Raw genomic sequence first — 22920 nt, 5'->3', positions numbered from 1 at the left:
GTATCAAATCTTCAAAAATCAAGTGTGCTTTCTAGAAATGTTGAGAGAGAATCCCTCCCAAACACAATAGATTCAACCAGAGAAAGCATGAATGCATTTTTTCTTGAAAATAAAGTGGGTTTTGGTGTCTCCAGGATAGATTTTGAGAGGTCTCCAGGATCCTAGAGAGAGGAACAATCTACAAAAACCATGGAAGCTGAGGTACACGGCCTGACATCTTTGTGAGAGAAAAGGATGGAGAAGCAGAGATTTGGACATAGAGATGGCACACTCAGAAGAGTGGATGAGGAGGATTTGGGGTGGACAATCATCAGTTTGAATGGCATTATGTCAGGCTAGAGAAAAAGGCATATTGGTAACTGGAAGGGAAGGTTTGGGAGCACAGCAAAGAATTTGAATGATGTAGTTAGAAAGAGAATATTGTGTTGTGAAACTTTATTTTCAGAAAGAACCTGAAAAATGGGATTCGGCTTCCCTCTGAGGATGTGAATGCAGCCCACAGGGAGGCTGGATGTCAAAGAGGATGGTGCTATTGTCCGTGGAGAAAAGGCACCAAAGCACAAGAGAGAAATATTTGGGGGGGGCTTTGGTCTTGAGCTGACAGCCCGGTACCCGTGCAGTGGCAGAGACGAGCTGAGTCATGCTCCAGCCAGAAGCAGGAAAGGACAGCCAAACTCTGGATGTACGAGTAGGTCAGCCGCTAAATACCTGGATTTCTGTGGAGCAATGTGCTGACAGTGCCAGGGGAGGTGAACTCCAGCCGGCGATCCATGGGAAACAGGAGAGAAGGGAAACAGCAGCGGGTGGAGAAGTTCGTGGGAGATGGAGGAGAGTGGTGCAGGAAGAATAGAAGCACGGGTGTGGTGTGCGAGGGTAGACAAGATTACTAAAACAAAAGCAAAGAGGTTTTGAAGTGCTGTGAAGAGGCAATTGTCGAGCCCCGTGTTAGTGGCCGGAGTGCTTTATCTGCCCCTTGCAGGAGTTAGGGAGGGATGGGGCACCGCTGTCCCGGGAGAGCAGGGAATGGCAGGAATGAGCGCTCAGACACGAGGGGCTCCTGAATACCTGCAAATGTCTTTCCTATCAGAGCCCTTCATCTGGGAAGGAGTGAGGAGGAGACCTACAGTGTGTGAGCATTCAGTGGGCAGGTCACAGGAAATGCAGCCGGGAACTGGAGCTCCCCAGGCCTCAGTGCTGACTCCCCACTCCTGAAATGGTTGCTGAGCTTTCAGAGTCCATCCTTGCCATCGAGTTTCTTGCTTTACTGATGGATGACAAGGACTCCTCTTCCTTTGAGTCTTAAATACCCAAATAACAGACAAATAGTCTGCTCACTTATGGCCAAGCTGCCTGGCTTCATTAGGCATGGATTACACATCTAGAGGAGATTCTAGAAACTTAGTTTTTACTTTTTGCTTTCTCTTTTTGGCTACAGCTGAACTTATGGCTCTGGGGTTTGTTCAGGCAGAGATGGAAGCAAAACATAGCTTGTTTTAAAGTGTCTTTAATATTATAATGTTGGGTGTATAGCAGAATATATTCTTCCAAAATTGTCAATGAACTGCTGTTAGAAGGGTGCTTTTCAGTGCCTTAAAATGCTGAAAGAGGGAAAAGCTGAAAAGTAGCAAATCTATCACTTAATATTTGTGTGCATTCTTAGCACTACTGTTATTTGATAATTACCTTTTCTGGGAATTTTGTGGTGTTTTAGAAATATTTTTTAAAAATTTTTATTTATTTATATTTTTTTATTTAGTGTGAGTGATTGCCTTGCACTGAAAACTGCATGTGACCACAAGTTTGGCTTCTGAACACATTCACAGTCACATACATTGGCAGGAAGTTTGTGCTGGAGAGTTCAGACAGAAAAACATTGCAAAAACTTGTGGCTAACTAATCTGTATCCCAGCTGGGACCTGGGACACAACCATCTCTCTGGCTTGATCAATATGGCAGGAAAGAAGGTTTAGTCTGGATTTCTTTCTTTCCAGTACAGACCTCCTAACTATGGGTTGAGATTTAAGTGGTGCCTGGAATCATCAACATTTAGGAAGAAGTAAAACCTTGCATTTTCTCTGAGCCTGCTCCTGCCCTCCCACTTGCCCTTCTGAGCCAGCTCTGTGATTTCTTTTTCATCTTACCCTTAGATCCCAGATGTTCTGGTCAAGTGCAGTTTCCTGTGGAAGCAGCAGGCAAGGGCTGGGCTGATCATTGTCCTTGCTGCAGATTGCTGTTTTGTCTCTTGATTTAGAGCATGTGTTGGTCACTTTTGGCTAAAGCAGCCTCCCTCTGCTAAATCAGGTTCCCTCAGCCTGTCCTGGCTGCCCAGAGCAAGGCCAGGGTGTAGCTCTGGCTGTGTATTTGGCAGAAGCAGAAAAGCATCTCCCGAGCAGCTGACAGGCTTCCTGTGGAAACTGAGCTGTGCTATCATCCACTCCAAAGTCTCCGAAGAGCTGTCTTGGAGAAGGATGGGGTGTGCTCACATTGGGTTTGCTGGGGGGAGCGTGCCTGTTGAGTGCTGGAGACCCACACAGTAGTGTATTCAAGGGAACAGAATGATTTTACCTATAGACATGTACTCAGTTATCCAGAAGAAAGCTTTGGCATCTCGCTCAGCTTGTGTTTTGGTTTGGAGTAGGCTCTTTCCTCCTGTCCTTCCTTCATGTGGGCATAATAGTACCATGGTACCATCCATAGCCCTTATTAATGACTTCTCATGGAATATTTTTCTCCTGGCTTCCTGGTTTAGGTTGCAGGGATATCCCCAGTAGCAGTCTTGGATGCAGTCATCAGCTGGTTAATGAGGCTGTGTGTGCAATAGACACTCAAAAATGGAAACTGAGCCTATTAAGAGCTCTAAAAAGGAAGCCTGAAAGATTACTGTCCATTACTTTGCCAGTTCCAAATGCAAAATGCATAATTAGAAGGGTGACTGGCTTTGTAGCACAATGTTAAGCTCTCAGTGGAGTGTAAAACCTCTCACTCCAAGCTGCCAAAGCGTGACAGGGTGGCAGTGCTTTAATCCTGGTGCTACGAAGGCTGAGTTAGGGCTGGGATGCTCTGGCAACAGCCATGAGGAACAAGGGAGGGACAGGGCCAGCCTGCCTTGCTGGGGCTGTGCAGGGGCACCTCTTGCTAAGGATTCTTACATGAAGTGGAATAACAAGGGTTAAGGGAGCCTCCTGAGTAAAGCTGCTGGAGACTGTTCTGTTGCTGCACTCGCTGTGTGTATCTGCATTTAGGGTATCTCCTAGCCAGCCTGCTCAAAACTTGCAGGACAAAACTTGCCCTTGGCATTTACCTGTGACATGCAGGATTAGAATGACATCCTGTGCTGTAATTGCTTTCCCCTGGGAATTCCTCTGACAGCCAGGATGACTGTTTTTTTAAACTGTGCCACTTGGATGCTACAGGTTCTCCCTAAATTCCAGTGCCTTAACTGTCTTGCTGCTGACATCACTGAGTGTTATCTTGCTTGCTGTTTTAAGAAGCTGTAAGTAAAAGGATTAAGCCCCAAATTTTGCTTGCTGTGCAAAGGAACTGGCACTTTCTCTCCGAATGCTAGATGTAGGTCACTTGTTGGGTTAAGGAAGAGTTGGCAAGGAATGTGGCTATGTGTCATCGGAAAGCTGTGAGATGCAGCACATGAACTGGACTGAGATGTTGCGCAGAGAGCAGCCCTGGAGAAATCATTAGTTTCACTGTTGGGGTTTTGATGCCTTCATTTAAGGAACAGGCTGAAACATTTCATGTATGTTAGTCACACTTGCATTTAAATTTAACCTTAGTAAAGCTAATTAAAAACAAGTGTGTAAATGCACGCTTTGAACTTGCATCTTTTACTCCTGCTGTTTTTTAAATATATAGTTTCCTTTAGCCAGCGCTCTAAGGGGGTGCACCTGTGTGAAGAAGCCAGCACAAAGCAGTCAGATCATGGCTTAGCCCCATGGAGAAAGCAGGGTTATTTTGTGTAACAGGGTAAATAAATGCTAGGTGTGGATCCTGCTCTTCCTTGCCTTTGTGTGTCACTGTGTAGTGCCTTGTAAAGCAAGGGCAAAGGGGGTGTGATGTCTTAGTGTTAATACCACATTAATATAGTATCAGAGACTGTGAAAGATGATTCCTAAAAAGAACTGGAACTTCATTCCTGAAGGGTTGAGCAGCTCACCAGCACTTGTCTCTGGGCAGGTGTCACAGTTTGCTCCTGCAGTGTCCCAGAAGTATTTTTGCCCTGGATTCACCCCAAAAAGCACTATGTGCAGTGGCCAGACAAGCTCTTCAAAAGTGACTTGTAATTCTTCCTGGGTGGTACACTAGCATGTAGGGCTCAACTATAGTCTATGTTAAGTTTTTACACCTTATGAAATAAGAATTTTATTGATTATGAGGATGTGTGTTTCATTTTAATTTTTTTCTTTTTTTTTCTTTTTTTTTTTTTTTTAATTTAAATAGAGTATTAAAGCCACAGTGAGGAATTCTGTGTTTTGGATATGCAAATCCAATTACTATTAATGGAAATCCTTTTACCTTGGACCAAACTGAACTCATGCTAATGTCTGAATACTGTAGTTCAGTTTAGCACCATGCCACCAAGAGGTGACAATTTAGGGACTGCAAGGAAAGCAGAAACACCCAAGTGAAGAGATAATGGTCTTGCATTCTTACAGCACCTTTCACCCAAATAACTTTCAAAGCATGGCTGCAGATTTTCTCTAGACTGATTATGTTGGATGTTGTAATGTAACAGCACAAAAGTGGGATTGGGTAGGGATTAAAATTCAGCCTCAGTGCTGTGGCCTGGGTTTGGGAGATTCCCCTTTCATTGGAGAAGTGGAAAATAGTTTCTGGGACAATGTGACTTCAAAAAGGCTGGGGTTTTGAGGCTGTTGAAGGGTTTGAACCATTAAAAATGTCGGGGGAGATGGATTAGCTGCCAGAGCTGCATGGTAATATTTATTTAGTGGCTTCACACTGTTATCATATGAATATCTTCTTCACATGTGACACATGCAGCGAGGAGCAGCTGCTTAGCCAGGCACAGCAGCACCTGGAAACAATTTAGGACCAGAAGTGAAATAATTAAAACCACCTGGGGAGAAGACCTGGACTTCTGAGAGTCCAGAGTTCTGGGGAAGCATTTGCCCCCCATGCAACAGCAGTTGTGAAAGGAAGCTCAAATATTAAGTTACAGCAGGGAAGGGGAGTGAAGCTTAGAAAATACTGAATGTTATGTGTGAAGCTTAGAAAATTCTGAATGTTATGTGTGTTATTTCTTCACTTTCCCCTATAGCATCTGGTTTGAGGAGGGAAAGCCTCTAGTTTGGTTTAAAATGGCAGTTATTATGTGTGGCTGTTTATAAAGTTCTAGTTTCAATTTGTTTGCAGCAAATGTTTAATGAGGGAGAATTAGATTGAACACAGGTACTTATCAAAAGAATCATGAGGACTTTAATGCCCAGGAGGTATCAGGGCCATATTGCCACAAGGTACAGGAGTTTGGTGTGGGCTGGTTTTCCAGCAGCCCTGCAGCCTCCTCCTCGTTAAGGAGAACTCTGGGTGCTCAGATCCTGCTCTTTTTTATGTGTGTAAAGCAAAAGTTTACATCTGTGCAGTTTCAGACTCTGCAAAAGCAGGAATTGTGTGGGTTGCCCTTTGCTTTCCCCCATTCATCTTCACAATAGCTGCTTTAAAATGAGGCAGCTTGAGCAGAGCAGGGTACTCTACATGTGGGCTCCTCAGACATTGTTTTGTTTGCTTTTTGTTGTTACTTCCAATCGTTGTGCTGAAATATGTAATGTTCTACCTACTGTAAGCCTTCAGGTCTTTTCTCAGATCTGTGTGCCACTGTGGGACCTCTGAGGGTAGGACTTTCAGCAGAGTTTTTTTCCTTTTTTCTGGCCTCTCACATTTATCTCCGTTTCATTGCATAAACCCTATGTTGCAGATCAGAGTGTAGCTTGCCTTCAGCAGTTTTGGCAATCAAAATGAGATTTTGGCTACTCCACCTCAGGTGTGAAGCTTTGCATGGTGACATTCACTGACCTTTTACTCTTCTGAGTTGCAGACTGATGGAGTTCTGACTTTTTCCTGTGTGCCACCTCCCTGGCTGTCCTGCACATGGCTCTGACATCAGCCCCCAGTGTTCCCCCTGGGCCACAATGGCACTAAGGAGGTGTAGGCATTTCAAGTGCTTTTGTGGAGTAATCCTGTTACTATAGTGTACTTCATCTATTTTTTTCCTCTTATATTCTTCCCACCTTTTTTGGTTTGAAAGCAGTTTAAAGGATTATTTTCTTTTCCCCTCCCACCCCCTCACCTGCTTTGTACTGCCTTTCTCCCCATGGAGACTCAACCTTTCTTCCACCCAGTAGCTGTTTCTTTCTTTCTGGGGAGTGCATGGGCTCTCTGTGCAAGTAAAACAGCATGCTTTTATTACTAAGGGGCATTTTCCATTGAAAGATCTCAGAATGACTGAACAGTATGGAATGACTGAATGCTTTGAGATAGCCCTTGGGCTTCTGACCACAGTCTCTCTTCTGACTGGAGACTTGTGGTAGATCTCATTAGGCTGCCAGATCCCAGTGGCTCTGTGTTAGTGTCCATAAATCCTAAAGCAGAAATAGACTATCATATTAGAGCTACCTGGGGTTTTATTCCTTCCTAAATGTAGTTCATGCCCCACACAAGCTTGAGTTTTTGTTTTGAATCAAATTGAGTGCAGAATGGCCTTCAGTTGTTTGGAGAATTCCTGTGGATAGAACTTGTCAGATGAGGTTCATAACATTTCAGAGATGTGTTGGTGTTGGGATGCAAACAAGTCAGTGCACTCATCTGGATTAGCTGTTGTCTTCAGTGCAAAATAAATTAATTAACTAAATGCTCCTGTGGTACATTTGAAACCTGGCTTTAATATTCCATGCAAATATAGCAAGAAAATTATTATGATGATATTCCGCTGCTTTTATTTGCTTGGTTTGTAGTAATCTCTGGCTGTACTTGTGATGCATTTTGTGTTTCTTAGAGTAGAAACCCTTTAGGGCAGGGCTGATGTCTTTAGTTTGGAGATGGCAGCCCATTGTGCTGCTGTTGGAAATGCCCCATGAGTAACAGCAACGTGTTTCACTTGGAAGGCAGATCTTAGGCCTTTGCATTCCTTCCATGGAGTGCTTTGGATTGATTCTGGCTGTGCTCCAGGCTCCTGGCTCTCTGGAGCAGAGAAAATGTGAATGAACTCTTGCACACTTACTTAAAGCATGAGGCTTGCATTCTTCCTGCAAAAACAGGCACTTCGTTCAGGAAAACATCAGGTGGTCAGGGAGAACAGGACAGGGAAGAGCAGAGGTATGCTATTAACTCCTGGTGGGTAGTTAAACAACAACTCCCTCAAAAAAGAAGAAAAATCAAACTAATGTGGACAACTTCTGATTTATCTGGCTTTTTTTTTTTCTTTTCTTTTCCTCTTACTTGCAAGCTATACTTACTTTGCATTCTGACTCAATACTTCCACATAATTATGTGTTTTGATTTATGTCTATTGCCTAAGGATTTCAGTCCAAGTGCAACAGAGCATTCTTAAACCAAAACACAAATATCTGCAGAGGGTTCAGGGCCAGCTCGCCCTGCTTGTGCTGGGCAGCAGAGGAGGGTTCACCACTGGTGCTGCAGTCAGGAGGATGCACTCATTTGTGTAGGTGTGTGGTGGTTGTCATCTGTGAAATGGTCCTGTGAAATGCAGAATTTGTCATAAAGTACCTGTACAGCTGGGACAAGGATGTGGCCATGGCTTGCACACACATGTGTGACCAAACACAGTCACTCCCTGGCTCTGTAGGGGAATGTGTGTGCAGGAGAGGAACACCAGGAGATACCATGCCTCATCCCTTGTGATGTCTAGATAATATAGGAAAAATGCAGTTTGGCCTGGACTGATGGTTGAGTTAATATTTTTGGACTCTTTCTGCACATAAATAAATATTCAAGCTGATAACACTTAATATTAGGAAACATTAACTTCCTATTACTGCTTTTTCCACTCAGATCCCACCCCGAAGAGGCCTCTTAGTTTCAAAACAAAGGGTAGTAAAAAGCACAGCCATGGAAATGAAGTTTATTATGTAGTTTAGGTATGTTTCCATGCTATGGTCATAAAAGTGGTTACTGACTGCTAACCCATTTCTTCTTAAAAGCTTAGAAAAAATTGGCATTAGGGATTGCTCACATTAATAATAATAATAATTAATTATTATGAAACATGTAACAGCATTTCTTGGGTATTTGTTGTTCCACAAAAATACCTTGTTCAGTTTATTTAAAATATGAATCAGTCTTCTGCTAAGTATTTTCTCCTCTGTCAGAAGCCATGTCATCTCCCCTCACCTACAGCTTTAATTTCCAGCTATTCATACTATTAGTAATTTATCACTCTTTCCTTGTTGTTTACACTGGATAAAGTGGCAGTTTACTCTGATTTCCTGACTCGGTATAAATTTAATTTCTGTGTACTGCTTGAGCAAGCTTTACAGCGTGAAAGGAAAGCCAACAATACAATTAGGATGAATAAAAGCATTTTGGGTTATGTAATATGCATTTGTGCTACTATTATGCAACAGAATTATTACTTGTGGCATCCTTAAATGCATTTTGAATTTAGCACTGTTGCCTGCTGCCTCATACAGGACCTTCTTTGTTTCTACTGACTGAGCAGAAAGTGATGATGAGCTCCACAATTAATTTAAATTACATTTCTGGAAGGAGATAAAAAATAGTGTGACTTGTCACAGGACAAGTATTCTGTTGGTAGTCAAAAATCATGATACCATATGAAATCTGTGTTAGTGGTAATATCAATCATCCCCTCTTTTTGCCATGCTTGGTATTTATTAAAAAATGACAGCATATTTCAGCATTTTTCATGAAAGAAACATGGCAAAGGGCTTTGCTGACCACTGTTTCACAAAAAGCATTTAAATAATAGCTTTCCTCTGGCATTTCTTAGGGTAGGCATAGAGTTGTCATTTTTACATCAAGGCAGCTTAGAAATATTGCATAGAAGTACAGAATTTGCTGTTCTATGAGATTGAACCTGTCAGTATTTGTCAGATGGCAGGTGCACTGTACCTATCCCTGTAATCTGTGATCAGAATCACAAGAAGCTGTTTCAGACTCAAGTGAAAACCTGGAGCTGTCTGCCGCCTTTATAGTCCTTTTCTTTGCTCAGCACCTCTTCTCCCTTATGTTTCCCAGTAAAGGTTCCTGGGTGCTTTGGCACCTCCAGATTTCCAGGGCAGACTGGCAGCTGTGAGATGGGGGGAAGGAGGAAGAGGAGTTAAGATAAAGGCGGTGAACAGAAGCAGTAATTTCAGTTTCTGGGGCAAAGGGGAGCTGCCCCAGCTGCCTTTACCTCCTTAAGGACCTTCTGTAATCCATACCTGGAAAAGCTGTTAGTGCTTTTCACAACTAATTACTGCTTGCTTTATGCAAGTCCCAGGAGACTCTGTAGAGCTCTTCTCTCAGGGAGACTCTGTGTAACGCTTCCTTTGCCTCCAGAACTCAAAATATTTTAGAAAATTAGCTGATTGTACTGCCAGAATGGGCACCCATTTCCTTGCCTTCATCCTGGTGCTCTGCTCACTTAGCTGTTTATTATTTTGAATATTTATTTACTGCTTGGTTTGGAGATTGGACATTTTGGTGTTTCTGGGCACTGAAGAGAGGAGGATACTGAGTTTTACAAATAATTTTCTTCTAATACAGAAGGGCTTTGGAAGATGCTTACTGTGGGACACATTTATTTGCTGGATTACAAGAGTGTTTGTAGTAAATGTCATTTGATGACAGTTCTTACCTTCGACAATGTAAGATGCACATGACTAAGAGTCTTACCTGACTTACTGGTTTCTTTTTCTTGCTTCTCAGTTTCAAATTAGGAACTTGCTAAGCTTCAGTGTCCAATCAAAACCACCACAAGAAATATTTAATAATACAAGTTATGAAAATAATACATCCCTGGCATACCTAAGAGGGAACAGGGTTATGGTGAACTGCAGATCTGTGAAACATGACAAACAAAAAAGAAACATCAATAATCTGATGATTCAGGTTCAGCTAACTCAATGATGACCCCAAGTCAGATGAGAGAAGAGGGTGGGAGGTCTTGTATTGGTTTTGGTAAAAGGTCTTTCTAGCAAGAGAGGTGAGAGGCAGGAAGAGAGAACTTCTTGTAGGTAGGAAGTGATGAGAAGGTAAATGCATAAATTGTACAAGGTAGAGATGGAGATCTGGAGCTGTTCAGGTGATTTTTTTCTTTATTTATAAACCTTGTATGCTGCGCAGTGAACCTCCTGGGTGACTTGGTTTTCAGTGAATAATATGGCTGTGTTCCTTGCTGCACAGTTGCTTCTGAGTGGGTAAATTCAGAATTTTTATGTTCCCAGGGCTGGATAAGCTCCAACACTTGTAAGACCTGCACAAAGCCATTTTAACCTAGACCTCTTTGAAGATTCAATTTAGTACTGCACTTGCTAGAACTCCTTTAGATGTATACAGGAGGAGGTGATTTGTGAATTAGGCTTCTTTACTTTTGCTTTGATTTATGTAGAGCTGGTCCCACAAAATTCACCAATATCCAAAGGAGTCAAAATTTGCATCGCTTCAGAAGGTGTGAGAATGCACAGCTCAGCACCACAGAATTTATTTCTTGTTTCTTATTTTGCCCAGAGTGTCTTTAAGTAGCTGCAAGGTGTCAGAATGAAAAGGTTCAAACTGAGCAGGAGCATTTGTGTAAGAGGCTTTTTCCCTTTCTCTTTTCCCCTCTAAATCTGCCCCACAGCTTTTGTGACTGTTTGCCAGCTTCAGACAGATACCAGCCAGGCTGTGAGCTCAGAGGAGAAAACAAGAATGCCTTTTGTGTCATGATCATGGAATTAATTGGTCCTGCAAACTCTGGGTCGCTGCCAAGAACGGGTATTTATGTGGCAAGAAAGGAAAGGAAAAGGGTGGAGCATTGGAAATCCAGGAATCCCCCTCCTTTTTGGAGCTTAGGAAAGAGTTCATAAACTTATTTTGGTTTCTGAGTTTGGTGCAGTCAGTATGCAGAAATCTGGTTTTTGCGTAGGTGTTTTGGTGTTTCTTTTTAATTTTGTTTGGTTGGTGTTTGTTTGGTGTTTGTTTGGTTTTTGTTTGGTCTGGTTTTGTTGTTGTTTGTTTGTTTTTTTAACAGTATCCAAAACGAGGAAATGAGAGTTATTGAAGTGAAGAGAGTTCTGTGGAGAGCTCTGGCGTAATTTTATTTCGTTTCATGTCCAAGTGCACTGTAGGATAAAAGCATCTGCCTTTGTCTGCAGGACATCCGCTGCTGGCCACCCAGGCCCTGCACTGCCAGCAGTGCTTTCCTAGGCTGGAAATTCTGCTCCAAATCTGCAATTTTCCCCCATGCAGACTGTTTTCTGTGCTGGCAGCTGGGCTCAGAGGATTTCTAGGCTGGAAATTCTGCTCCAAATTTGCAGTTTTCCCCCTACAGACTGTTCTCTCTGCTGGCAGCTGGTCACAGAGGTTTCCTAGGCTGGAAATTCTGCTGCAAATTTGCATTTTTCCCCCTGCAGCCTGTTTTCTGTGCTGGTACCTGGGCACAGAGCTTTTCTAAGCTGGAAATTCTGCTCCAAATTCGCACTTTTGCCCCATGTAGTCTGTTTTTTCTGATGGTAGCTGGGTACAGAGGTTTCCTAGGCTGAAAATTCTGCTCCAAATGGACAGTTTTCCCCCTACAGACTGTTTTCTCTGCTGGCAGCTGGTCACAGAGGTTTTCTAGGCTGGAAATTCTGCTTCAAATTCGCACTTTTGCCCCATGTAGTCTGTTTTTTCTGATGGTAGCTGGGTACAGAGGTTTCCTAGGCTGGAATTACTGCTCCAAATTTGCAGTTTTGCCCCTGCAGCCTGTTTTCTGTGCTGGCAGCTCAGCACAGAGCTTTCCTAGGCTGGAAATTCTGCTCCAGATTTGCAGTTTTGCCCCTGCAGCCTGTTTTCTGTGCTGGCAGCTGGGCACAGCACTTTCCTAGGCTGGAAATACTTCTCCAAATTCACAATTTTTCCCATGCAGACTGTTTTCTGTGCTCGGAGCTGGCCAGTGTTGGATCTGCCGGGCCCTCAGAGCTGAGGGCAGGAGGTGGCCAGGATGGGAACGGCCTGGCCCAAAAGCACTTGGAATACTTGTGACTGTGTTTGATAAGATTAGCCCAGGCACTGCTATGTGGCATTGTTTGGGCAAAATCGGCACTTCTCAGAGGGTTTTTTTGTTTGGCAGTCATGCGGTGGGGTTGGGTGCAGATGAATGTCAGCTGCTGTGGGTCCGTCTGTCTGTCTGGCAGCCGCAGTGCGATCCCGCTTCCTTCACTCGGTTAAAAACTCCATCGAGGTCTTTGTTGGAGGGAAACGCTTTGTCACTAAAATTGTTATTGTCTTTGCAGTTGTTCTTTACCGAAATACTTGACTAAGACAGCTAAACAACTTCTGTTTCATCTGTCTTGCTGTTTTCTTCAGCGATGTGTGTCTGCGTGTTAAATAAAGGGTATTTTCGGCTTTACGTCTCTTAGACTGACATTATGGATGCTTATATTTGAATATATATATATATGGAGCTTTTCAAGTTCAATCAGGCCATGATTTGATTTTTCCCCCCTTTATTTTATTTCCCCCAAGAATGATTGTAGATATTAAAGATGTGTTAGAGAACCTGTGTGTAAGGAGGCAGTGTGAAAAAAAATAAGATTAAAATCACAAAGAGCATCTAATTTCTACTTTCAGAAGGTTAAAGCAGACTCATATTTAGACAAACAGTGGGAATCTTGATTAGAGTGCTTTATTTTGAGTTAATGTACAAGTTACTGCACTTCAGGCGCTTTTATTCTGGCTTAGGGTGTCTGTCCAATAAGTTAATAAAAACAGTGGAAAACTCTCCATCTGGAAAAGCTGTAAGTTTCAAGGAAAGTGAAAAGCGTTTAAGAATCTGTCAAAATTGGTAAAAATGCACTTAAAGTGATAGTTAGATGCTTCTGGAAGAAAAACTGCAGAATTTCTGATGAAACAAATCTGTAGTGGAGTAGTAATGTTACAAATGACTGAGCCTGAAGAATATTTGCTACGTCTTTTTCTTATTGTTCATCCCAGTTGTTTTCGTATTTTTTCCAGTCTGTATACGGAAAAACAATTAGATGGACCTCTTGCCATGATTCTCACTTCCAGAATCTCAACAGATAATATTTGCATTGGAAAAAAACCTGTGCAGAGCAGTGGGTTTTTTTGGTGAAAGCAGTTCTTTCCAGTGATATTTCTAAGACAATGACTGCAGTTCTTGTATATCTGTTTGGGCAGCAGCCTGGTTCTGTACTGATCAGACTTTTAACTTCCCTTTTTTTCTTGAGTCTCTAATCCCTCTTGCTAGGCTGTAGCATTTGTTTAGGCACTGGTAGTGTTTATATTTAGTTTACATTCCCTCTGGAGCTTAACAGGTAATGTTTGGAGGAAGCTTTTCAGCCTGGATGTGTTTTGGTGTGCATGGAGCTCTCCTGTTTCAGCAAGAACTGTGCATGTAGGTAATGTTTAGTGCTGTAGAGCTGTAAGATGATCACCTTAAAGACAGTGGGCCCCTCTGAAGGTACAGCATTGCCAAGGGTTAGTCAAGTTGTTGGAATTACACTCCATCAGTACACACACAACCTCAGAAACGGAGGATTTGCAAGTATATATCTCTATTTAATCTTTCTACATTTGTTTTTGAAAGATGCTGTCTATCTTGTAGGAAGCTACTTGCTCATCACTTATTCTTGCAGATTATCAAGGTTACAATCTGTTGCCTGAAAAATCAAAATGAGATTTTAAAAGATATAAATCAGATTATAAAATGCCATATATGTTCATTTTAGAGGACCAAGAAAATGTTACTGAAGCCCTGAAGTATTGAGGTTTGTGTTAGACCACTGGACACAGTGGTGAAGGAGACAAAGAGGTGCTGGGGAGCTTTTCTTGTTCTTTGGGTGCACAAAACAGTGCAAAACTGGTGTCATTTGTTGGTACCACTAACTGTGGTCACCATGCACCCCTGTCAGAAATTGCAGAGAGCTTTAGGAGCATTTTTTCATGGCACTGAGTAGAGTGTTCCTCTGAGCAGAGAGCTCTAAGGCAAACATGAAAACTCCTTTGCCTTTGGGTAGCCTGCTTGTGTCAGTGGAGAGATGCCCTCTTGATTAAATCCAGACTGAGCAGTTTCCTGTTAGCATGAAACTCAGCCCACAAGGCCTTGTTCTCAAAGCCTGTTATTGAGCTTGTCTGCCAAGTCCCTTTTCCTTTTAAACGTACAGGCAGAATTGCTAGAATAATACAAATAGAAGCAATCCCAGAACTCTCACAATGATTTCTAACAGTCTGATGTTTTGCTGACAAAGTTTTAGATTTTTCAGAAACTGGGTTGGTTTTGTTTAGCTTTGGTGGGATTTTTTTGGGGGTTTTGTTTCTTTTTCACATTCTCCCAACATGATGTCTTGGGGAAGTTGTAGTGTTGAAATTAGTGGAAAGTTTTGTGTGTGTATCAATCTTGGAAGCAGATTCTGCCCTCGTTTTGAATATACTAACATGGGAGAATGAGAGGGTTTTATGTGCCCTGAGTAAATATGCCCATAAACCATTACACTGTGAGTGGGGCAGTCTGCTGGATCAGAAATTAAGAGTTAAATACAGTGGTGCAGACTTTATTCCCTCTCTGAAAGTGGTTGTATTGTGTAACTAGTTATCTTCAAAAGTGTATCACAATTGTATCAGCAAGAAAATTGCAAATTTTTTTTATGCAACCAAGTTTTGCTTGGAAATTTGAATGTAAGAGAGCTACATAGTGATGACAACATATCCTGTTAATAGTTTTCCTGTAATGACAGTATCAAATGTAATTCCACATACACCTTTAGTTCATTTTTGTAATTCATATATTTCCAGATGCACCTTTAAGTCAGACACCTTACAAGTTATACGCCTTTTAAAGATCTGTGGAACAAAATGTAGCAAAATATTTCTCTGTCTAGTCTGTTTTTATTTTTTATTTTTGTTTTGTAATACAGACAGTAATGTTGTATTTTAATGTTGCATCAAGGGTTTGGTGGATCTCATGAAGCTGTGAAATGAGATAGCAGAGCTTTGTAAATAATATTAGTGACGGAACTTTAGAATGGTGTTAAAGACATCCATATTGTTTAAAACTGGAAAGGATGTCTATTAGAAACAATTCCAAAGCAGTGGAGGGTAGTGATGTAAATAGGAAGTGGGTGGAGTATTTCTTTAAATTATCTTATTAATAGATTATTTTTTCCTTTTGTTTTGTCGGTATCCCGAGCCAGGGTTGGTAGTGACTGTCATTAACATGCTGTATTTGTGCCCACACTATCAAGATGTTTGAGTAAATATTGGACATTTTTTATTTATAGTCCCATTTTTTATCCCACATACTTTACAAAATAGAGTCACGAAAATACTTTTCTGAACTGCCCTCTAAATAATGACATAATTTAAGGAATTTTTCTTTCAGATTCAAAACAGACTGTAAGCATTTAAAACAAATGCTGTTTAAAAAACAAACCCACACACAATCCCAAACCCTAGATTTATGGACAAGTACTGTGCCAAATGGAATTTCTAAGAAAACTGGAATGTTAGAATGTCTTGTTTGCAAGATGAGCTTGACACCCTCCCTGCAAAAAGCATCTTGAAATGTTTTTGCACCAAATATGTTCTGACCTTGCGTCCTGTGTGACACCCCAAAGATGGTATTTTCAGGAAGGGAATTGCAAATGCCAGTGCTTAAGTTATGGTCAGTTTTCATGTTCATTCACGAGTTAAATGAAACACCTGAATTATCACTTTTATTATTCCCTTCAGTAATGTTACTCTTTGTGGGATAATGGATTGTCTTTTAGATAATAATATATGGTGGAATCATGACTTGATAGTGAACACACTGTAAAATGGTTTTTTGAGCATGTCAGAGAAATGTTTTAAAATAAAGTTACTTTAAAACTCCCATTATTTGATACAGCATTTGGTGCTTGGAGAACACCAAAAATTGACAAAATAATTTATTAAGTGGTGATGGCCAATTCCTGTGCAAAGATAGGATTTAATCTGTGTCAGGGATCTGCCTCCTGCCTGATTTTTGTGCTTTTTGTTTCCTTTTGTAGGGTGAAGGAGACCAGTTACCCCCAGAGCACACTGTCAGGCAGTATGAAACATCCAAGATCAGGGCTATAAAAGCTGGAACTTTGGAGAAACTGGTGGAGAACCTTCTCACAGCTTTTGGAGATGCAGATTTTTCCTACATCAGCATCTTCCTTGCAACATACAGGGCCTTTGCTTCTCCCAGGGCAGTGCTGGAGCTTCTTCTGGACAGGTAAGAGCCACTGCTGTGGAAATTTCCAGTGGAAATGGAAATTCCCCATCCTTTACACCACAGGGGAAAACTGTCAGGAACTTCTTCCCTTGCTTTTAGTGGGCATGGATTTAATAACCTGTTGTCAGGAATACTGCAAAATCCAGAATTTCAGCATAAAGATCCAGTCTATAAATGCGTTGCTGCTTACATCCCAGCACTCATCAGAGCATAGGTGAGGAAAGTGTGCCATGTCTGGCTGCTGAAGAACCCAGCTGGACCAGCACAGCAAAATTAATTCAAGTTTCCTCCAAAAAACCAACAGAATGCATGGGCTGCAAAGTCATACCTAGAATAGATTCCAAAATTTTGTTGGTTACCAGTATTTTTGGACCTAGCTCTTCTGTTTGGGGGCTGCTGATACAGAACAGGGATTGTAGAAACAGAAGAAAGAATTTGCTCTCCTGTTCTATTACATCACATGAATATGCAACCATAAATTTCTGCAGACAGCCCAAGAACTGCTAAATGTTACAAGAATAACTTTTATGGTCAGACTGTTAATTCATGGCAGCTGGGTCTGCATAAATGCTTGGGACACACAGCATTAGTTTCTCACCCTAAATTCTGAGACATGGCTGGGTCAGGGGTGCTCTTATTTTAGGAGTTCATATTTGTTGCACTTTCAAAATCTGTGATTCACAGAAATGATTGCTCTGGCATGAAGTAATTAGAACAGAGAAGGGGCAAAAGAGCTGCTAGGGTTTAATTTTGTACTATCTCCCACTAGGTAGATAAAGAACAAGGCATTGATAAATTATCTGTGCTTTTCTTTTCTATCTGGAAATGACAGTCTTGGCTGCTTTGTATGAAAGCTGTGTAGCTCAATTAGTAAAGATAATAATAATAATCTGACAATCAGGTAAGCAGTCAGCTGAGAAAAGAGCAGACTTGGTTACAGTGACATTGACTGTTGTGTGCTTTATCCTTCAGTCCATCCCAGTTCTGGTTCAGAATGTGAGAAATTATAAAAATTGACAGTGGATAGGTACAAGAATATAAAAACATTGAGGCTCTAAGGAAGCTGGCCTTGACTTCCTCCTCTCGCACTGATTTAAAGAAAATGTCTGGAGAGGGCAGGAGAACTGTCTGCATAGAAGAGAACTCTCTATTCTGAGCCCATTTTTGATCTTGCTGGCTTGTGTACCTCTCTGAGCAAGTTACAGTTTCCCCTTCAGAGGAATGGGCTGCCTGATCTTATCAGTATCACCCCCAGCCTTTTTTAATACATGAGAGGATCCACAGGAAATCCTAGGAGGTTACACTTCCTTCCCTTCTCTCAAATCACAGGAGTGTGGTGCTTAAGAATCCATGGATGTTTCTCTTGGCTTTTTGTGTATCATGGATAGTCTAGAATTTTATGGCTTGGGAGAAAATATAGATTAAATTTAAGCTATAAAAGTTAGAACGATATACATGTAGCTGAGGAATATGGACTTGTGAAGAAAAGCAGATGTTTTAAGGAAAAAATTGAAAAGAAGATGGATAGTATTTGATTTTAACCAGCTGGTTTTCATCTCTAGATTAATTAAGTAGCCCAGAACTTGCATTTTTGCAACTTTGTTTTTAGTGATACTTGTTAATAATCAGAGACTAAAGTGGGTGTCAGTGCATAATTTGTGATTTGTTTTGTGTGCCAGTGAAGTAATAATGCAGGAGGCAATCTCTTTGAAACAAAACAAAGGCAGCACAGTTTTGGCATTTGTTGTCAATTTTAGTTTCATCTGAATAGCTTGAGCCCTGTCTCTTATTCCTGGGGATAGAGCAGGCTTGTGGAGTAAGGGAACAATTGGAAGTGCTGAGTTCTCTGAGTTTGGTCCAAGGGAGAACAGTGATGTGACCAGATCAAAAAAGGCCCTTCCAGCATTTTACAGGTGAGCAGCTCCTTGGGAGAGAGGAGGAGGGAACATCATCCATGTCATTTGGAGGATGTTTTATTTTGTAGGGTCATACTCACTGAAAAACCTTCTCCACAGTGTATTTGTGGAAGCTGGATCCCCCTCAAGCCCAGTGCATTCAGTTTCTGCTGGATTTGATGTGGATGCAGTGCTGCAGAATTGTCTGATGAATGTGTTACACAAACCCAGCTTATGCTATAAAGGTTTATTTTAAGATAAATTAGAAGTCACTGGACAAAATCTTGAGCATTGACTGGTATGTTGAGAAGTGAGAGTGGGATGATTTGTGTTTCCAAAGCTATTTAGGAGTAATTGAACATCCACATCCCTTTAGCATTCATGGGAGTTTGGCATCCAAGTGCAGCAGACAGCTTTGGAAATCTGCCAAGCTTTTAACACTGTACATTCTGATGTTTTCTAGTTCTTTGGTACAAGGGGGCAGGGAGAGTTAAAAAGATCCTGGTGGCATTTTGATGTGAAAGCTTTCCATGGAAGTTCCTGGAGGGAAGGAGAGCAGCTCCTCCTGGCCCTGGATGTGGGATACAGTGTGGAATACCCAGGGGGGTATTCCAAAGTGTGATGGAAGCCAGAGGTGGTGAGCTGTCCACATGAGGTTAGAAGGAGGCCAAATTCCTCTCTTCCATAATGTATTTTGCCCTGATAACCGTGTTCCTCAGAAGTGGAGGTGTGCTGTGCTTGGCACAGGCACAGAGAAGGCAGCACCAGTCCCTGTGTGGAGCAGTTCACAGAGAGGGAATTGAGACTGTTTGGTGGGAGAGCTGGAGCTGGGCAATGACAGTGAGGAACGAGTTAGATTTATGTTTCCCATTCATTCCTTTTGCAGGAGGAGGGTCTGCTGCAGGGTGAGTGGAAAGGACAGGAGGCACAGGGGGAGTATTGGAGGAATGGGTCCTGCAGTAGCAGAGCCACACATTTTGGGACAGCAGCTTTGTGGTGTTTGACTCACTGCTGTTCCTGTAGCATCTGTTATTTCATCTCTTTCCTTTATATCAGGTGGCTGGTCTACTCAGCTAGAGAAGTGATTTCACTTCCATGACTCCATGTGTGTAGGAGTCAAACCACCTTATTTTTCCTGAGGATCTGGCCTTCCACAGTGCTTGTTTCAATGCTTACAAGCTTATTTAAGGTTTTGTTTGGGGCTGTTACAGAGACCAACTTTCCTGATTATTTCTGAGTTATTCACAGTATTTTCCTCCCTCCCTCTGAACAGAGATGCGTTTTCCAGTCTGTTTTCCAGTATTTAAACATTCAGTGTTACCCATTACATTCTGGTCTCATTTGCTTAGTCAGTCCCTTTGAGTGCAGTTTGTAACTTCCCAAATGCCAAGCAAGGCTGAAAAGTCCTGTGAGCTCCAGGATCCTTTTGTTTCTCGTGTCTCTTTTTGTATGCAAAGCATTCCTACAAGGCTGGGCAGTGAAAGGCTCTTTGTCCGGGGGCTGGTGAGAACAGAGTGCTGGAAGGCTGCAGAGAGGTTGGTCCTCACATCACTTGTGTTGTTAACTCCTCCTAACCCGTATTTAATGACCTGTTGTTCATGGAGGGATGAGAGATAGGCAGAGATTTACATCTGGCAGCATGAGGAAGCATTGTATCCTTTTCCAGTTTTGCACAGAAAAGTGCCTGCTCTTTATTGCTGTCTTAAGGATTTCTGCTGTAAAACTGAGCTTGTGTCTCTAGTGGGACTTAAACACAAGTGCCTGATGTTCTGCAAAGACATATTTAATATTTCATGCAATACTATGACAGTGACATTGGGACTCATCTCAATAAATTTTCCTCAAAAAATTAACTGCAAGTTTTGAAAACTGAACATAAAAATCTAATTTTATTTCAAAAAAATTCCCTGGCAGGGGGAAAGTGCCTTTTGTCTACTGGCTAAGATGTGTTCTGGGCATTTTATAGAGTAGATGGCAGTGGAGAGTGAAATCCTCTCCCTTTAACAACATGTCTGTGATCCATATATAGGAAGTCTTAGACCAGTCCTTGAAGGGAGCATAAAACTACCACTCCTTTGATCCATTGAAATGGTTTTGGGTAAGTTTGTGACAGTTCTGACACGAACACTCAGGACAGAAACAGCTCACTGTGTTCTCTGTATCTGATAATACCAAGTTGTTGTAGCACAAACACTTAAGGATGCACTTGTTTTAACTCTTCAAATCAATTGAGATGTGTAAACTTAAATGGATAAAATCAGCGTGTCTTATTCTGGACAGTGAGTAATCGTTCACCTTCATTAAACCTGCCTGCAGGGAGCCATGGGATTCCTCATGGCTAATTATGGAGCTGTATATCTGAAACAATGGGCACTCCCGCTGAAAATGAAGTGGATGATCCTGCCTGCAAGGCACAGGGTTTCCTTTGAGAGATTTCCCTTTGGCACTGTTGGAGTTGTGCCCATGGCTCCCTCTTTTCCAGTGGTGTTTTCACAGCATCGGGGGCTTTTCTCACTGATATCAGGAGTTGGGCACAAAGTGAGCACTTGCCACCTAGGAAGCCTTGAGATAACACCTGGAGCTGTTAGGGATGGCAGGTGCTAGAGACACAGGAGCTGGATTGGAGAAGGTGGTTGTGTCACAGTCTCTCTGCACACTGGAATATTGCCCTGGGAAAGGATGGAATGAAAGCTTTGCAGCTGTGAGCAAAGATACTGTTTTGGTTGGTTCCTCCTGTGCAGGCTGCTTCATATAAATTAAAAAATTAGGTTGAATGATACTGGCTGTTTCTTCAGGATTTTTTCCCTCCTAAATGAAATAATCTTCAAGGTTCTTAATTCTGCCCACCTGTTAAAACTCCTTGTAGTTCGAGCTGGAAGTGCTTTGTAGTTGTTTATGGTAATTGTATCTGAATTATGCTATTTGGGATTTTGCTTTTATTCACTAGAGTTTCTTCTAAACATCCATGTCCTTTTTCAGGTTTGGAAACCTGGAGACCTCAAGCCAAGGAGAAGTGGCAAACCTGAATTCCTTGGAATCTGAGATGGTACTCCGGGCGTAAGTATGGATTTGCACTGTGGAGCAAGCCCCAGGCAGGGCTTGGTCTTGCAGGAGGATGCAAGCAGCAGAGCTGTTGTTTCTGTTGAAAATCCACAGCACTGTTTGCATGCTTAAACAAGCTTGTGGAAAGGCCAAGTGCCAATTGTCTTGTAACATATCCAATAATACAATCCAGGCATCTTTTGCAGGGAAATTGTTTTGGAATTAAACATGAGATGAACACATCTAGGCCAACATTTTGCTGATTAAACAAACAAGGAGTGTTTGTTTCCTCTGCCTTATCTGTGGCAGTAAGTGGTTACTGCTTATGAGTGATTTTTTTGTCATTACAGCAATCCTTCAGAGCAAAGCTGAGGGTGACTCAGGCAACGTGTGTGCGTGGGTCTTTTTTGTTAGTGCCCTGTGATTTACAGTGCTGCTTTTAGAGTGAAATTTAAATTCTGAGGTCATCCTCATTTGCAAAAGAAATAGCAAAGCTGTTTTGAACTGCAGTTTAAATGAGAAAAAGGTGGTTTGGCTATCCTCCTGGGGTTTTATCTTTAGACATTGGGTGTAAAATGTGCCTTAGGTCATCAGCATTTGTACTTTGACACCTGTGGTTTGCATGCACTGTGGCATGCATGGTTATATTTGATTACAGAATGAAGATGCTTGATTCTTGTCAGCATTACTGGTTTTCTGTTCCTCTTGCCCCGTGGGACCTGACATAGGAGCTCTGCCCTCAGTCTCTCCTGACTGGTAAAATGTTTTGCTCCCATTTTGCCCTGAGAACTCCTCAAAGAACAGCTGGTAGTTGAAACTTGGTTAGAGGCACCAGGGAGGCAGCATTATGTCATTGGTAGAAGCAAAAGCAGTCAGTCAGTGGTTCCCACACTTCCATCCAGGCTGAGCTCTAGGGTCTCTTACAGCTTTGGGCAAACCATTTGACATTCCCTGATCTCAGTCATAAAACATGAGCTAAAGCTGTACCCTTCCTGCAGAGTAGCTGAAGGGTTTATACTGGGGGTGAGGAATTAATTTCACCAGTATAAACCATGGTGGGATTAATCCCCCAGCTGCCTTTTTGTGGACCCAGAGGACTTTGATGATGGGATGGAGAGAAAAGGGGTGAAAATAATCTTGATGTTACCTCTGTCACTTGGGCTTTGGGCAGAATGCATCAGTTTTTAGTTATACCTGTGCGTGCAAGCAAATAGCATTTAGTAGGAGAGTGTTTGTTTTGGTTTGTTTCTTTCTTTGTTTGTTTTTAGTGGAAGTGTTTTCCTCCTGGCATACATACAATTTTCCAGCCTTGTCAGTTGCTTCCTGCTGCATCTGTGCTTTCTTCCCTCTTGGCACATAACACCTTTGCACAGCCAGGGAGGGACAAATGGATAAAGCCTCTGGTCCTGTTCCTGTAGTAGCTCAACTTCTGATGGGTTTCCTGACAGATTTTTCATCAATATAGTTCAGAACAGCTAATTTTGATCCTTTGGCCTTCATAAGATACCTTTTACATGTGAATTTGATATCTTTACTCAAATCCGTGTCTATAAAAAGTTC

General features: G+C 42.0%; 1 protein-coding gene across 1 annotated transcript in view; it reads left to right on the top strand.

Moving 5' to 3' along the window:
* The window catches only part of RGL1 (ral guanine nucleotide dissociation stimulator like 1), a 52309-nt gene that overhangs the window by 3619 nt on the left and 25770 nt on the right, over nt 1-22920 (top strand). Inside the window, exons 3-4 of the mRNA XM_063165461.1 lie at nt 16215-16423; nt 21298-21375. Coding sequence (XP_063021531.1) covers nt 16215-16423; nt 21298-21375 — 287 coding nt within the window. The remainder of the gene's footprint in view (nt 1-16214; nt 16424-21297; nt 21376-22920) is intronic.

The sequence above is a fragment of the Melospiza melodia genome, chromosome 11, assembly GCF_035770615.1.
Source record: "Melospiza melodia melodia isolate bMelMel2 chromosome 11, bMelMel2.pri, whole genome shotgun sequence".
NCBI lineage: Eukaryota > Metazoa > Chordata > Aves > Passeriformes > Passerellidae > Melospiza > Melospiza melodia.
The sequence above is the reverse complement of the archived record's forward strand: the minus strand, read 5'-3'. Positions and strand labels throughout refer to the sequence as shown.